This window comes from Phyllopteryx taeniolatus, chromosome 9, assembly GCF_024500385.1.
Source record: "Phyllopteryx taeniolatus isolate TA_2022b chromosome 9, UOR_Ptae_1.2, whole genome shotgun sequence".
In the NCBI taxonomy this organism is placed as follows: domain Eukaryota; kingdom Metazoa; phylum Chordata; class Actinopteri; order Syngnathiformes; family Syngnathidae; genus Phyllopteryx; species Phyllopteryx taeniolatus.
The window spans coordinates 31,777,761-31,794,004 of record NC_084510.1 but is presented as its reverse complement, the minus strand read 5'-3'; the positions used below and the strand labels follow the sequence as shown (position 1 = coordinate 31,794,004).

At 46.7% G+C, this 16,244-nt stretch overlaps 1 protein-coding gene across 2 annotated transcripts; it reads right to left on the bottom strand.

Moving 5' to 3' along the window:
* Window positions 1-158: 158 nt before the first annotated feature.
* Window positions 159-11,629, bottom strand: LOC133484158 (ubiquinol-cytochrome-c reductase complex assembly factor 1). 2 transcript variants are annotated; one of them, XM_061786342.1, is made up of 9 exons: window positions 11,412-11,626; window positions 10,810-10,896; window positions 9,267-9,374; window positions 9,109-9,181; window positions 8,938-8,995; window positions 5,411-5,519; window positions 1,708-1,785; window positions 1,524-1,637; window positions 159-522 (listed from the first exon to the last, which is right to left on the bottom strand). In XM_061786342.1, the coding sequence occupies exons 1-9, from the start codon at window positions 11,508-11,510 to the stop codon at window positions 388-390; spliced, it is 861 nt and encodes a 286-aa protein (XP_061642326.1). In that variant the 5' UTR covers window positions 11,511-11,626; the 3' UTR covers window positions 159-387. The 2 variants fall into 2 exon arrangements, with proteins under 2 accessions (XP_061642326.1, XP_061642327.1); XM_061786343.1 differs by lacking the exons at window positions 159-522; window positions 1,524-1,637; window positions 1,708-1,785 and adding exons at window positions 3,277-3,728; window positions 3,819-3,934 and having other exon boundaries at window positions 11,412-11,629.
* Between the last annotated feature and the right edge of the window lie 4,615 nt (window positions 11,630-16,244).

Below are 16,244 nucleotides of genomic sequence, written 5' to 3'. Positions count from 1 at the left end.
AGGGTGTATCCCGCTTCTCGCCCCAATGCGTCCAGGACGGGCTGCAGGTCACCCGCCGCCCAAATAAGCAAACCCGTCTGACGATTTCCGAACGAGGCGGACAGGACACGACCTCGTCGGCGGCTGGTTTCCGTGGCAACTGTAGAACGAGCAGTCAATTGGCATTTAGACTTTTTATTTGACTTGACGCACACACGTTCCTCAGGAAGGGTCGGAAAGACAAAATGTGGAAAAATGCTCAACTCGGGTAGAAAAATACGTCTGATACGCGAGACTAAAAGGACATCAGAGCGATGGTCACTTCCTGTAAGTGCAATAGCGCCCCCGTGTGGCCGGCATCGTATACCGGAAACGTGACATCTACAAGGTGACGCAGGAGACAGGAAGTCACAGTCCGGCGTCATTGTACGTAGGCGTGGCCACTTTCAGGATGCTCTGAGCATTCTCCTCCAGTAGAGGGCGCCATTTGACTTCGCCAGTCAGGAGCAAGTCTTCGCCGTCCAGTGTGTCGATGAACTGCATCTGAAAAACCACCAAATGAAAATCACACATCGGCTGAGCGTTTCCTCTCTTGCGTATGAACCGTTCCGACTCTCCCCCCCCCCCCCCACAAAATGACAACTTATAACGGTTTTCTTTTCTCTTCGCTTACAGAAAACGACGGAAGTTCCCCTCTTAGTTTTTTTTTCCCCATTTTGTGATTTGCTTTCTTTCTGCTGACACCAGACAACCTTTGAAAATATATATATTTTTAACTTGCATCAACCACCACATAAGTACAATTTTTCCTCTGTTTTTCTTCAAATAATGTGAAAATACGTGGTTGACTAAGTAGCTTGACAATTCTCTGGATCGTTTGCATATTTGTTGCTGTCAGAATCACACTTGATACTGCGTCATGACTCTTTGTACTTGTTTTTGTTGTAAATGTACAAAAATATATTTTGTTCTCGTGGCTCGTTTGGTGTCAAACTCGAGCGGCTACAAATTCTTCGCTTCTGCCATTAAACGCAATTCTGATTCCTATTAGAAAAATTTCCCCTTTTTTGTTAAAACAAGAATCCTCAATGAATTACCATTCAAAATGTACTCATTCACTGCCATTTACGGACTAAGAATCCAAATACCCATGCTAACCAGGAGGGCCGGCATTGAATGAGTCGATCGAAGGCTAACATTGCACTTGCTCCAACTCTCACACGGTCCTCGCTCATGTAGCGGTCGATGGATACATTTGCAGCAATAATCTCAAATCCAACAACGGGCGAGCCGTGAGGACCCAAGGCCAACGAAGCGAGCGGCTAGCGTGGGCGGACTTCAAAACGAAGACCGCCAGCGGGTGTGCGCGTGGCACCTGTCCGGCAACAAAACATCAAAGGGATGCTAGACAGCCAATCAAAATGTTGCTGGTCACTTCTTTGGAAACTAATAAAGCAAGCAGCTCAACGTGACACACTTAGGGCTGCATACGCACACACTCTAGGTATCAATATGAATCATGCCTGTCACACGCACACACACACCTGCTTGCGCACGTACTCCACCATGAGCTCCAACTGGGCGGGGTCGTCACACTGGCAGTTGAACAAGTTTCTCCACAGAGCGGCCGCCAGGATGCCGTCACCCGACAGGATGCCCTAAGCGCGTGCACACACAAACGTCAACACGCACACACGCACGCACGCACGCACGCAAGCACACACGCACCTCGTCATATCCAAACAAGGCGGCGTAGAACGTCTCGGTCATGGCTTTGAGGGCTTCTTTTCGATGGATGGCGTCGATCTGCAGCCACACAATCATCATCATCATCATCATCATCATCATCTTAATGCCATTAGTAGCGTTCTCCTCATGATTGCGCTAAAGGACCCAAAATGTCTTCAGCAGTGTTTACGCATCCATCCACCAGGTGGCGTCACACAACAAACAATCTCCCAGGACTGGGCCACTTCCCTTTCATTCATTTATTCCGCTCGATTTGTCAGTTAGGATGTTTTTTTTTCATCCATTATTTTTTTGCAGCTTCCAGCGTTGAAAGCTCATCAAATGGTTGAACAATTCAATTGTGAATTTATTAAGGATGATGTATTTTGTTTCCAAGAGTAAGCACTTGTCTTCACATTGTCTGTACTCAACTTTATTGATAGAGCGCCGTGAAAAAAACAACAACACAGTAGTAATAAAGGGGCGCACATAAAACAAAATCAAAATCGACGGATCGGCTCGTATCTTGGTTTTGTGCTGACGGTCTTCGGTTCATTATACGCTGACCCTTCAGAAAATATATTGTCTTGTATATTTTGTATTATTTAAATTATTTTTACGAATCTCAAGTGGGCATCATCATTTTATTTAAAAAACTATATATATATATTTTACTGTAAGGCCAAATCGCCCAGCCGTACAACAATACGATTACAATGTATTCTATTATGCGATGCCCTTCATGCCTTCGCATCACCTTTGTACTTTGATTTACTTTGATCGCCGCATGAAACAACTTTCACTCGTTTGACTTTTGTATTCTAATTTTACTTGGATTTTGCTCCTTTTGACGACTGATGAAGTTTAGCAGGGATGTTTGTTTATGTTTGGCCAGCCGTGCTCGTTAAAGTCGGCCGAGCAGCAAAATGGGCAACATGATACAGGGATCGTTTCATCACTCACTCTCGGCGTGTGTTTTTCCAAGCTGACAAAAGAGTCAGTGTTCAAATTGCTGAGTCGGCACAACGCACGCCAGACAGCAAAAAAACTTCCAACTTCTCGTTGTGCCACATTTATGCGTTAAACAGGAAGTAACGCGTTGGTAAACACGTGGCTTGAAGTGAGAAAAATCTCTGAGTCTGAATTTTTCTTTTCCTGGGGGGGATTTCATGCTTTACAGTCTCACTATATTGCAGATTTTAATTACAGTAATGTGTTCCTCAATTTTTTTTTCATACCGTTTCCACAAGATTTGTTATCCATTTCTCTGGCTCTCTCTCTCTCTCAATATATAATACGGTGCCACCAGAAAGTATTCAGACCCCTTCACGTTTTCCACATTTTGCTATGTTACACACTTATTCTAAAGCTGATTTAAGTATAGTTTTCTTTCAAAAATGTGTCTAAATGTATGAAAAATGTAAACATTCAGTATGCACACCCTTTGCTATGACAAACTAAAGCTCACGTGCATGTGATTTCCACTGATCATCCTTAAGATGCTTCTACAACTTGAATGGAGTCCACCTGTGGTAAATGCAGTTGATTGAATGTCATTTGGAATGGCGCACGCCTGTCTATGTAAGGTCTCACAGTTGGCAGTGCACATCAGAGCAGAAATTCAGTCTAAGGAATTGTCTGCAGACCTCCGAGACCAGATGTTGTCAAGGCACAAATCTGGGGAAGGATACAAAAGAACTTCAGCAGCATCGAAGGTCCCGAAAAGCACCGTGGTCTCAATTATTCGGAAACGGAAGAAGTTCGGAACCGCCGGGACCCGTCCCAGATCTGACCGTCCGACCGAGCTGAGTAAGCGGGGAAGAAGGGCCTCGGTCAGAGAGGTGAACAAGAACCCTATGGTCACTCGGGCGGAGCTCCAGTGTTCCCTTGCAGAGATAGGAGAACGCACGCCACCGATCAGGCATTTATGGTACAGTGGCCGGATGGAAGCCATTTCTCATTAAAAGGCACATGGCAGCCCGCTTGGAATTTGCCAAAAGGCCCCCGTAACGTCCTTAGACCTGCAGAAACAAAATTCTCTGGTCTGATGAAACCAAAATAGAACTTTTTGCAAGCGTCATATATGGAGAAGAGGAGGCACTGCTCATCACCTGGCTAACAGCATCCCTTCTGTGAAGCACGCTGCTGTCAGCATCACGCCGGTTTTTTGCCTTCTGCTCGGCTGCAGGAACTGGGCGACTAGTCCGCACAGAGGGTAAGACGACAGCTGCCGAACAATGAGACCCTTCAAGAGAACTCGCTCCAGGGTGCGCTGGAACTCAGACTAGGGCGTCGATTCACCTTCCGACACGACAATGACCGAAAGCGCACAGCCAAGATGACCAAGGGGTGGCGGAGAAGTCACCGGAAGTCAGCATTTTGACACGAAAAGTAACTTCACACGGCACCGGTGATTTATTTCTTCAATGGATGGAATCAAATGCTCTAAAACGCTGATTCCTTTCCCGATTTTCACCGATGAGGTTACAAGGTTAGTCCGTCTTTGTGATACTGTGAGATGTTTATGTGAATTTTGTCTCAATTCATCGTGATGTAACGTTGCTACGGTGAAGCTTTGTTTTTTTGTCATCGGCGCTTACGTCGAAGACTAAAATAAACGCTAAAAAGCATCAGTGCAAAAGTGCAACCAACCGTTTACGTTGTTAGCCGTCTCCATGTTGGCATAGAGGTATTTTATTGTTTCACTCACCCAGGTGACTGAGAGTTGACTCGACCGAAGCTCGGAGCGCGTCAGACGCTACACATCGTCTACAACGCCTCCTTTGCACAAGTGTCGCACCGAGGCGACCGGTCATTCATTTGAACAAAGTTAACACACACTTTTGTTCCGCAATATTTCAATTGGAACAATTAGTTTAGAACGTTAGTCCCAGTTGCAATCGGTTCTGGATGCCCAACCCTAGTCATTATGGGATATTCTATGTAGATTTTTGAAGGAGAACACTATACTCAAATCAGCTTTCGAATATGTCAGTGACACAGCAAAATGTGGCAAAAGTAATGAATGCTTTCTGGTGGCACTGTATGTGTTTAAATGTGTTTGGATTGTTTTATGTGTTTTTATTGACCTTTCAAAAAATGTAAGCGCAGTCAATGCGACAAAAACATGCCTAGGGTGTATTGAAATAGGGTACTTCTATGGCACGGATTTCTCTTATTGTGGAGGTGGACTGAAAATGAAAATGAGGGCCAGTACTCACCCTTTGTCCAAACTGAACTGAAGTACAATACTTGAGTTCACGTGGATGTGAAAGGCCCGCATCGACTGCGTTTGCCTTGGATCACGCCGCTGTGCTTAGCCCACATAACTAAAGTGTGACGGCGGATCGCTCGGCCCGGGCTGGCCAGCTAAACGTACCTGGCGCTTTTAGACTCCGAATAACCTGTGGCCCAGGGTATAGACTGCCCCAGAATGCCGCAGGCTTCTCTTTACCGATCGACTGAGGCTCGGGGCTACTCGCGTCTGCGAGCCCCTCAGAGGGAAAACTCAAGTCAGCAGCGCCGAGAAGAAAATCGAAGATAACCGTATGGTAGATGCTTTTACAGTGCACGCACACCTCTAACTGGTGCGCTCCCGCTATCTTTTCCCCACCCCAAACACACATGAAAGTAAAGCGAGTCTTGTCAAAAAAATGAAGACGCCGGAGTACTTGAAGCCATGTAAACAGGAAGTGTGGCTCACCCCCATGATTTTGCTGCGCTGCTCCACGTCCTCCCACATGGAGTGCACGATGTAGCGACACATGTACTTGCCCGCGCGGCCCTCCTGACGCATCCGCACCAGACACATCCTGCCAAACCACACATCAATAAGCTGTCAATCAAATAGAACACACCGTGCTACCTTGGCTTATGCCACTTTGAATGTGTGCCTGTGTGTGTGTGAGACATACAGTATGTCGTGCGTTACACACACACACACACACACACACACACACACACCTGTAAGTCTTCATTGTTCTGTGTACATGTGAGAATGTGTGTGTGTGTGTAAGACGTGAGTGTATGTTCGATGCGTGTGTACATTAGCGTCGGGAAGGATAAAGCGCTACGACGGGATATCGGTTCGTAAAGGCGAGAAATACGACTGTATCGGTAGCAGACTCCTCAACGGATAGACAACGGGTCGAAACACAGCTCGTCCAAGTGCGGACCGGCTATCGCTCGGCCGGGAATCGGTTGCTTGAGGTTTTACAGTCTTCATCTCTTCAAATAAGAGCGAGAGCTCTCACTCTGTGCTTTGTACATAATGTTATGATTACAACAACAAACGGCAGCGACACTACGAGTTAACTACATTTCTCAGTCACATGAGCGCCACTATTTTCAACATCGAATAGCTTTTCAGTAGTTAACCTATTTTTGTGATCACGCAGCGATAGCAAAGTAGAGTTCACAGACGCTACGTTTCCCCAGGAAGTTGTAAACATGACTGCAACGCCAGGCTATGTAGCTTTTCTGCCGACAATGAAATGTGCTCAGCAGCGTGTAAACATGCAACTGCAGAAAATGGCAGAAGTTTGTACATTTGGGCAATTCCCACGGACTATCGAGCCCTCACAGTCCGCTTCCACGTACCGGGTTGCTACTTTGAGACCCCAAAAAGCAGCTCCCGTGAACATGACACACACACCCCGAAGCTAACACAGTAATCGCCAGTCGGGCTAAGCTAGTCATCACTCACAACTTCCAAGTTCAAAAAGTGTGCAGTGGCGGTCCGAGCTTGAATGGCGCCCTGTATGCGAGACCACCTTTGTCTCGGTTTGTAAAATTGTTGTAGTAAGTTTAAGTAAGATATTTTGTTGTTTATTTTTCTACAGTGCCATAAAGCAGCAATTCTCTCTTTTACATGTTTGAAAATACTCTAAGAATGTCACTTTATAGAATTTGGTTCTCTATGATTGTCTACATCAGTGCTTCTCAAATAGTGGGGGGGGGACCCCCATGGGGGTTGCGTTTCGATGACACGGGGGGGCGTGTGAGACCCTCAAGAACATAACTTGCCGTTCTAGAAAAAAGTGGAATTGCACATCCAATGCAGTAGATGGGAGTCTCATTGCTGTCGCTCTTTTCTATTTCAGGGAAGTTTATGCACTTTATTTTCTGTTACAGACTGAAAACAACAATAAATGTATTCTTTATTGTAAGTTGATCGATATCTTTCTTTTGTACTTTCTTCACTGTTTATAACGATTAGATTATCCTTTATATACAATGTTATATAGAGGTGTACTCGCGTGGGCTGCGGGTCGCAAATTTCTTTCTTCTTCCTGGGGGGTCGTAACAGAAAACAATTGAGAAGCACTGGTCTACATCAACAAACGTCAGGCACGTGCACACATAGACCCCAAGTGGTGCTCAAGCACCTGCCCTTCTGCCCTGGAGGAAAAAAGGGCCCTTTTTGCTGCAGTCCGTTTATTTTCTTCATTCATACTGCATATACAGTGACCCACATAGATTTTTTTTTAACTGTCATATTTCAGCCATTTGCTAAAATCATTTAAGCTCATTTTTTCCCCTCATGAATGTACACACAGTACAGCTACGAACGATTGAGAAGTGATTTTGATTCACTCGCGAGTCCGCTTGAAAAAACAAATCCTGAATCATCATTTTCACATTTGAACCAAAATGAATCAAAGAATAATAATTGCGCTGCAATGCTGCTACGCCGCATAGCTTCATTTGTTTACGTCCGCTGCCATTTAGACTTCCAAATTACTGCCCACGCACATATGCACAGTTGTACAATTGGCTACAGTCGCCGATAGCGTGGATCACGGAGGAGTACTCTCCCCCGAGACGATAATCTCCGCGGAACGAGGCGTCCGATGGCCGTGCCCGAGGAGCTGCATGGATGTTCATGGCAGACGAATGTGATAAAGTTATGCACCATTCATTCAACACATCGTGGCAGAAGATGGACGAGAGATAGTACTACTGCTACTACTGCTAACTAGCAGCCAAGCTAACTAGCTGGTTTAGTAGTAGCATATGTTGCCAGCCAGCATGGATTTACACATTTTACGGCGCACAGTCCGGCTGAACGGTCCCATATTTTGGCTATTTAGACCTCCATAGAGTGACTCTCTAACACAGATTTAGTATAAAGGTGTCCATTTCCTTAAAAAAAAAACACCTTGGTTTTGTTATCAGAGTGTCCACTAAAGGCCCCTCTGAGAGCTACTTCTGTTTGACCCAGTTTTGTAGCTGCTTTGTCCTTTCCTCGAATTGGTTGCCTGTCTGTGTGTTATGTTGACAGCGCCGGCCTGGGAGCGGAGAGGTAGGCGGAGCTCTTCACTAGGGACGTAGATGAGCTCGAAATTTCAGTGAGCTGATTTCAGGCATCTCGGCAGAAAAACCTCTGGAATGCGTGGACGATTTTAATTCATATTTCACATGTTTACTGAGGCACCATTGAGCCAATAGAATAGAACATCGCAAATACTAGAAAAAAGTTGGTCTGGTAAAATAAGGGAGCTTTAAAACAGACCAAGGCACAGCACCCTCATTAACATGACTGAGATTGCTTCATTCTGAACACAGCCACATCCCATTTATAAGAGGGGAGTGTGCACTTGTGCAACCAAGTTATCTCGTTTGTTTTGACGTCCCTCATTTTTCTTCAATTGAGTTGTACAGGTTATAGGTTAACTAATAGTGGGGGGGAGTTTTGAATGACTTGTCTTGGTCTCATTTGGTATGCCACAAAAACAGCAATTTGAACAGGGGTGTGTAGACTTTATTTTGGGTGTTTTTTTAGACTTGTACACCAAAGCTTCCCTCCACCTCCTTTCTTAATAGTTGCTTTATTAACTCTGTTGATTGTTAACAGAAAAAAAATAATATAAACTTGTTCTTTCTTAATAGTATGAATGTGCCCCTTTTTTTAGGCTTGAGCACCTGCCCCTAAGAATATTTGTGCACGTGCACATTAGGGCTGCCAAGATTAGTCGACTAGTCACAATTACGTCAATGATCAAAATCGTTGACAATTCAATAGTCGAACAGGTTAAGAACCAGTGCCTTGAACACTTCAATCTGGAAGCTAAGTGATGATTGGATAAGAGCATCTGCTTGCAGGTGCCATAAGATAAATTTAATACGATCCGATTAGACGACTGATTGTAAAAATAATCTGTGACTACTAGTCTACTTCAAAACAAACCTTTGTGGCAGCCTTAGTGTATGTGTGCGTGCGCGTCTCACCACACATGCAGCTGTGCGACGAGGAACCAGGAGTTGAGCGTGTCGGGCAGCGAGCACCCTGAGACAAAAGCGTCAGCGTTAGCGCTGCCAATGCTAAGCTACATCACTCCAAGAAGCGGCAGCTGGTTAGCCACTTCCTGTTTGCGTCAAAATCGGACAAGTACCACCCACTGTTGAAGAAGTCGTCGTAGCTGATCCTCTCCACGCAGCACGTGTACATGCGCAATGCCGCAATCTTGATTTTCTGCACACAACAAAAACGACACGTTGACGCGCTCATTCATTCATTGACGAAACGTTGCATGTGCCCCCCATCCCCCACCCCTCACCCATTTGTTGTACTTGAGGGGTCCCGTGAAGCCCATGGCCTCAATCAGCTTGGTGAAACCGCCAACTTCCTCCTCCGTGGGCGCCGGCGTTTCCTTCACATTGTGCACCTGACATGCACGCGCACACACACACACACACACCTACAGTCACAACACAGGTACACCGCTACCTTGACACTGCTCGACACAGCCACTTGTTTAAGGACACCGCTCTGAGTTTTGACAAAAGCACCGTTACCCAAAGTGACTCAGCAAAAACTCTTGCCGTTATATTTGACTCAAGCACATTAAGAATATGACCAAAAGTGTGTTTTATCATTTTTGGCAATATCACCCATCTTATCATAGTCCACGCTTTTGTTAGGAAGACGAGCAAGTTGGATCATATTAGCCCCATTCTGGCCAACTGCATTGGCTCCCGCTCTACTCGAGATGCGATTTGAAGGTCTTGTTTCTTACTCATAAAATAAGAGGGTGCTAACCCGTGAAATATCTGGCTGACTTGGTCGTACTGTACGTTCTGTCCCGAAACCTACGCTCGTCTTTTGGTGACTCCGAGAGCCAGAAAGAAGTCCGCAGGCTCGCCAGCATTTTTTATTCGGGCTCCAGTACTCTGGAATGCCCTACCTACGGATATTAGAGCTGCTATGTTTCAATCCCGATTTAAGATTGTTTTCCTACTCTTTGGCATTTAGTTAAAGTACATGTTGGCCGGTTTTACTTCCGCTCGTCCTTTTTCCTCCCCCCTCTCTCCGAGGGGCACGTTGACCGAATCTGAGGCTGTTGCCGTTTGGGTTCTGCAACGACCGACCGGGAGGAGACCTGCGGTGGACCCACTTCCCCGGAGTCGTTGCCATGGAGGATTCTGCTCCGTCTGACCGGACCGGGTCCTGAGGCAGAACCCCCGAAGCTGTCTACCCTGCGACGCCTTTTCTCTTTTAATGGTCTCTTATGCCACAGCAGCAGACTATGGGATAAATGTTGCCTACTCGACATCTTCTGCAGCTTGGTCATCCTCGGAGGTTGAAAGATACAAAAATCGTTTGATTGCGGGGATTACGTCAAAAGGCTGTGAACGAAAATATTAAGAGTACCATCATTTTTGTCCAAGCCTGTTTCGTGAGTGTTTTTTTTTTTTTTTTTTTTTTTTTTTTTTAATAATTCTATTGAACCACAATTCTGATTTTCAGTGGTTAATTTTTATTCCATTTTTAATTATTACTTTTGTCAGATTAAAGTTATTTCCGTGACCACTGTGGGGATTTCCTTACAGTAACAGAGGCCTACCAACAATTTGATCCACGTGCACATTTAGATGTAGTCAGCATTTAGTGTCTTTATACTGTTATTTAAGCATTTCAGAAAACATTTATAACATTTATGCCAGAATGCGCAAACTGTGAATTTATGAGCATCCGTATTTGCATTTGGAATACTTTCCAATTTTCATTTCCCGTTACTGTTCAACACAGACAGACACACATGCATGCAGACAGACAGACGCATGCACACACAGGCACACACACACACAACACGATGTCACCTGTGTGCCCAAGTGTAGCGTGCGCTGGCATGTTGTTGTCAAGTGGACCGCACAAGGACTGCTGATGGCAGAGACCTGCTGGGAAACCTGCAGACAGACAGACAGACAGACAGACAGACGGGCGTGCGCGCCACACACACACACACACACACACACACAACACAGAAAGAACGAAAAGCTGAAGGCAAATGAAGATGTAATTGAGGAGACTTGAGGTTCTGTGACAGTCAGGAACAAGATATTGGAATATTTGCCTTCCATGGAAGGCGAGGAACACAATTGAAAAAGAGTCCACTTTTTAATCTTTGTCAATTACTCCTACTAAACACACGTGCCACCAATGACCAAGTCGTTCTTTAGGATATGATCAACATCATTTTTGCTATTGCGAACATTCCTGGAAACTTATACTGACATAAACTAGATTATTTTTAAAGCGTTTAGTGTCGATGGGTTAACATCGTTGCATGAGATGATTCCAATATCTGAGTCACTCAGATGTCATTTGAACTAACTTATGGCAAACAAATGACTCGTTGCCGTGTCTTGATGAAATCGAGTCGAGTTACGTAGCGAAGCTAGGCAAGGCTAACGTGGCTAACCTTGTGGTTGAAGAGGTCGGTTCGGACTCGTCTGACGGTTCCGACCCTTCTGACGGCCGACTGCAACGGCCGCCGGGACGCGAGCCACGTGGCCCACATGACCCGCACAGCTCCACGGAAAGGCCGGGCGGGCCAAACCTAGGCGTCGATCGGCAGCTAACTGCTGCTAACTGTTGCAATGTCAACCGATTGAGTCCCGCGCGCGCTGTGCTCCGTCCAGGAACTGAAGGCAACACAACCAACGTTCCGCTTGACATTTCATTTACGTCTTTCCCTTTTTTCCTTCTTTATTTATCTTCTATCGATTCTTTCTTGAGCTAATTTCATTCCTTCTCTCTATATTTCTTTCTTTCTTTGCGACCTTATTTAGTTTTTCAGTGTCTTTACATTCTTTGAAAATGTTTTCTCTCTTTTATATTTTCTTTCTTTAATGTTTTTCCTTCTTTTCTTTTTCGATTTTATTTTCAGGTATTACTTTGATTATTGATTGATTGATTCGTTTCTTTACTTTCTTTCTCTTTCTTTCTTTCTTTCTTTCTTTCTTTCTGCACAATGCTGTATAACGTTCTGTACTTTCTTTTTTATTTACTTTTGTTCAATTATTTTTAATATTTATTTGGTTGTCTGCATCTATTTTCTTTCTTAACTTTCATTCTTTCTCTTTTCTATTATGCACGGTGGACGACTGGTTAGCACAGCTGGCTCACGGGTTCAAATCTGGCCCGGCCCCGCCTGTGTGGAGTTTGCATGTTCTCCCGATGTCTGCGTGGCTCCGGTTCCCCCCCCCCCCCCACATCCCCAAAACATGCATGCTAGGTTGATTGAAGACTCTAAGTTGTGAATGTGAGTGCGACTGGTTGTTTACATGTGGCCTGCGATTGGCTGGCGACCAGTTCAGGGTGTACCCCGCCTCTCGCCCAGAGTCAGTTGGGATAGGCGCCGGCACACCGGTGACCCGCGTGAGGATAAGCAGTTCAGAAAATGGATGGATGGATATTATTATTATTATTATGAAAATAGAGCGGTGATTCAACAAGTACCACTAGTGTTACTGAGGCTCCCTCTCGTGGAATATGATAGAATCACTGAATTAAATATCAATACAATTCAAATGAAAATACATTGAAAACGTGCTATCCATCCATCCATCCATCCATCCATCCCTCCATTTTCTGTAGCGCTTATCCTGACTAAGGTTGCGGGTGTGCTGGCGCCTAGCTCAGCTGCTACAATCAAACATATTAGAATGAAGCTCGAAGCTCGGCATACATCTCGTCAAACGTTTGTAAACATGCATTTAGGTATAGCTTTTATGTGCCCTGCGATTGGCTGGCGACCAATTCGGGGTGTACCCCGCCTCTCGCCCGAAGATAGCTGGGATAGGCTCCAGCACGTGAGGAGAAACGGTAAAGAAGATGGATGGATGATGTTCTGCCTTCATCTATTTTCTTTCTAAACTTTCATTTTTTTCTCTTTTCTATTATGTTTCTCTCTTTTTCTTTGTTCCTTTTCTTTATCAATTGTCTGTCTTTATTTTCAATCTTTGTAGTTTCTTTGGTTTCATTGATCTAGTTACTTATTTTTTCTTTTCTTTCGACATTCTTTCTTGATGTACTTTCTTTTCTTGACATTCTTTTTTCTGATTCAGTTATAGTTTTATTTATAAAGCCCACTATACACAGTGTTGGTGGTGCACTGCTTTCCTCTCCTGAGACGTCGGACGGTGGACCAGAATTTCCTCGAAGCCGTTCGGAAGTCTTTCTCCGTGGCCTCACCGAACTCCTCCCATGCCCGAGTTTTTGCTTCCAACGACCACCAAAGCTGCATTCCGCTTGGCCAGCCAGACCCATCAGCTGCCTCAGGAGTCCCACAGGGCAAAAAGGCCGATAGGATTCCTTCTTCAGCTTGACGTCATCCCTCACCGTTGGTGTCCACCAACGGGTTCGGGGATTGCCGCCACGACAGGCACCGACCACTTTACGGCCACAGCTCCGGTCGGCCGCCTCAGCAATGGAAGCGCGGAACATGGTCCACTCGGACTCCATGTCCCCCGCCTCCCCCGGAACAGGGTGTCCGGGCTCTCCCTTAGAGATAGGGTGAGAAGCTCGGTCATCCGGGAGGATCTCGGAGTACTACTCCTTCACATCGACAGGAGCCAGATGAGGTGGCTGGGGCATCTGATTCGGCTGCCTCCCGGACGCCTCCCTGGTGAGGTGTTCCGGGCACGTCCCACCGGGAGGAGACCCCGGGGACGACCCGGGACACGCCGGAAGAGATGGATGAAGTGGCTGGGGAGATAGAAGTCTGGGCATCCCTGCTAAAGCTACTGCCCCCGCGACCCGACCTCGGATAAGCGTTAGATAATGGATGGATGGATGGATGGATGTTTAAGAAGTTGATTGCAAGAGGGAAGAAGCTGTTGGAATGTCTGCGATTTCTAGTTTGCATTGATCGGTAGCGCCTACTTAAGGGAAGGAGCCGGAAGCGTGCAAGTCGTTAAGGATGGGTAGGGAGTTACCGACAATCTTTTCAGCAGTTTTGATTGTCCGTTGCAGTCGGAGTTTGTCCTTTTTTGTAGCAGCACCAAACCAGACTGTGATGGAAGAACACACGACTGACCGCTGTGTAGAACCGCCTCAGCAGCTCCCGTAGAAGGCCGTGCTTTTTCAAAAGCCGCAGGAAGTACATCCTCTGCTGGGCCTTTTTGAGGACGGAGTTGATGTCGGTCGCCCACTTCGGGTCCTGAGAGACTGTAATTCCCAGGAACTTGAAGGTCTCGACGGTTGACACAAGGCAGCTGGACAGCGTGAGGGGAAGCTGTGGCGAAGGATGCCTCCCGAAGTCCACGATCATCTCTACAGTCTCGAGCTTGTTCGGCTCCAGGTTGTGTCGCACGCACCGCAGCTCCGGCCGCTCCGCTTCCTGTCGATACGCAGACTCGTCACCGTCCTTGATGAGGCCGATGACAGTGGTGCCATCTGCAAACTTCAGGAGTTTGACAGTCGGGTTTGCTGAGGTGCAGTCGTTCGTGTAGAGAGAGAAGAGCAGCGGAGAGAGGACACAACCTTGGGGCGCCCCTGTGCTGATGCTGCGTGCGGATGAGGTGGTCTCCCCCAGCCTGACCTGCTGTGTCCTGCCCGTCAGGAAGCTGTAAATTCACTGGCAGTGGCGGTGTCCGTATGTTCATCCAGGCTGCCAGCTGAATTTTCAAAGACACTCCAGTCTGTGCAGTCTAGACCGCTTTGAAGTTGTATCTTTGCTTCATTGGTCCACTTTTTCACTGTTTTCACCGTAGGCTTCGAGCATTTAAGTTCTCCTCACTAGTGTCGCGGGCGTTCTGGAGCCTATCCCAGCTATCGCCCTGAACTAGTCGCCAGCCAATCACAGGGCTTTTGTTAAAGTCCTCGAGAATAATGAGGGGTGAGTCTGGGTGTTTTGTTTTCATTTCGTTTACTTGTTCAGCGAGCGTTAGCAGTGCGTCATTCGTGTTAGCTTGGGGGGCAATGTAAACACCGGCGAGAATGAAAGATGCAAACTCACGAGGCGAGTAGAACGGCTTACAGTTCAACAACAGCGAGTCGAAATGCGGGCCGCCGTGTGTGCTGAGCTCCGTGACGTCCGTACACCATTTTTCGTTGATATAGGAGCATATCCTGCCGCCTTTTGTTTTCCCCGATGACTCCATGTCGCGGTCTGCGCGGTGAAGATGGAAGACCGGAAGCATTTACGGCATCATCGGGGACACCCTCACAAAGCCAAGTCTCCGTAAAGCACAGGGCGGCGGAACGTCTGAAGTCTTTACTGGTCTTTGTCAGAAGATGAAGCTCGTCCATTTTGTTGGGCAGGGAGCGTAGATTCGCGAGGCGGATGGACGGAAACGCCGATCTGTATCTTCTCTTGCGGAGCTTCGCCTGGATGGCGGCGCGCTTCCCCCTTCGTCGCCTCCATCTCCATGCGGCATAGACCACAGCCGCCCCCCGGTTAGTAACTCGGGGGAAAAAAGTGAGCGGATATGCGAAGGTTGGTGCATGAAAGTCCGGGGTAGACTCCCTGATGTTTAGCAAGTCTTCCCTTGTGTAAGTGAGTCACGTAAAAGCGAGTCCCCAAAAGCATAGACAATGCCGGAGAGCACGTAACCGAGGCGTCCGCACGGGTAGGCGCCATCTTGGACGTTTTCATTGGGTGGAAACTCCCTCATTGAGTTGCCTGGTGGTCAACGAGGCCGTGCTGTTTGTTGGAGGCAAAATGATTGTTTCTTTGGAATGGATGAAAGGACGGCATCGTAAGTAGGAGATATGTGATGTGTAAGCCCCCTCCTCTGTGAAGTGATGTTTTTTCCATCTTTGTGTATATGGCCCCTCTCAGCCCTCTTTTAAACCACCTGTCTTCCCTGTCCAGAATATACATATGCCCGCCGTCTGTGTTGTGCCAAGGTTGCTTGGTTTCCCCAAAGTATGTATCTGTGCATGACTCACTGCATTTGACCGCATACACCAGATTGCTTTTCTACGTGTGTGGTCTGCGGTCTTTGGGGTGTACTAGCCTTTGTTTCAGGGTGTTACCCGGTTTGTCGTGTCCCGGAATGTTGCGTTAGTTGAAATTCCTTCTGAGTTGCTCAGACAGACCCGATACATACGGAATGACAATATTGTTGAGAGTCCTGACGCCGACCTGATGGAACACCTTTGGGATGAATTAGACTGCAGATTGAGAGCCAGGCCTTCTCGTTCAACGTCCGTGGCCAAAAGAAGAGCTTTTGCAACTAATCAATAGAAGAACACGTTGGCTCCGTTTTCACAAAATCCTTGGACTTGCCACAAAAGTGTCATGACG

Coding starts and splice junctions, on each gene's coding strand:
- LOC133484158 (XM_061786342.1), bottom strand. CDS start 11,510: ATGTGGGCCACGTGGCTCGCGTCCCGGCGGCCGTTGCAGTCGGCCGTC. Junction 5,520..8,937: donor GTCGCACAGCTGCATGTGTG/GTGAGACGCGCA, acceptor GTGGTTTGGCAG/GATGTGTCTGGTGCGGATGC. Junction 1,786..5,410: donor AGCGCAGCAAAATCATGGGG/GTGAGCCACACT, acceptor GTGTGGCTGCAG/ATCGACGCCATCCATCGAAA.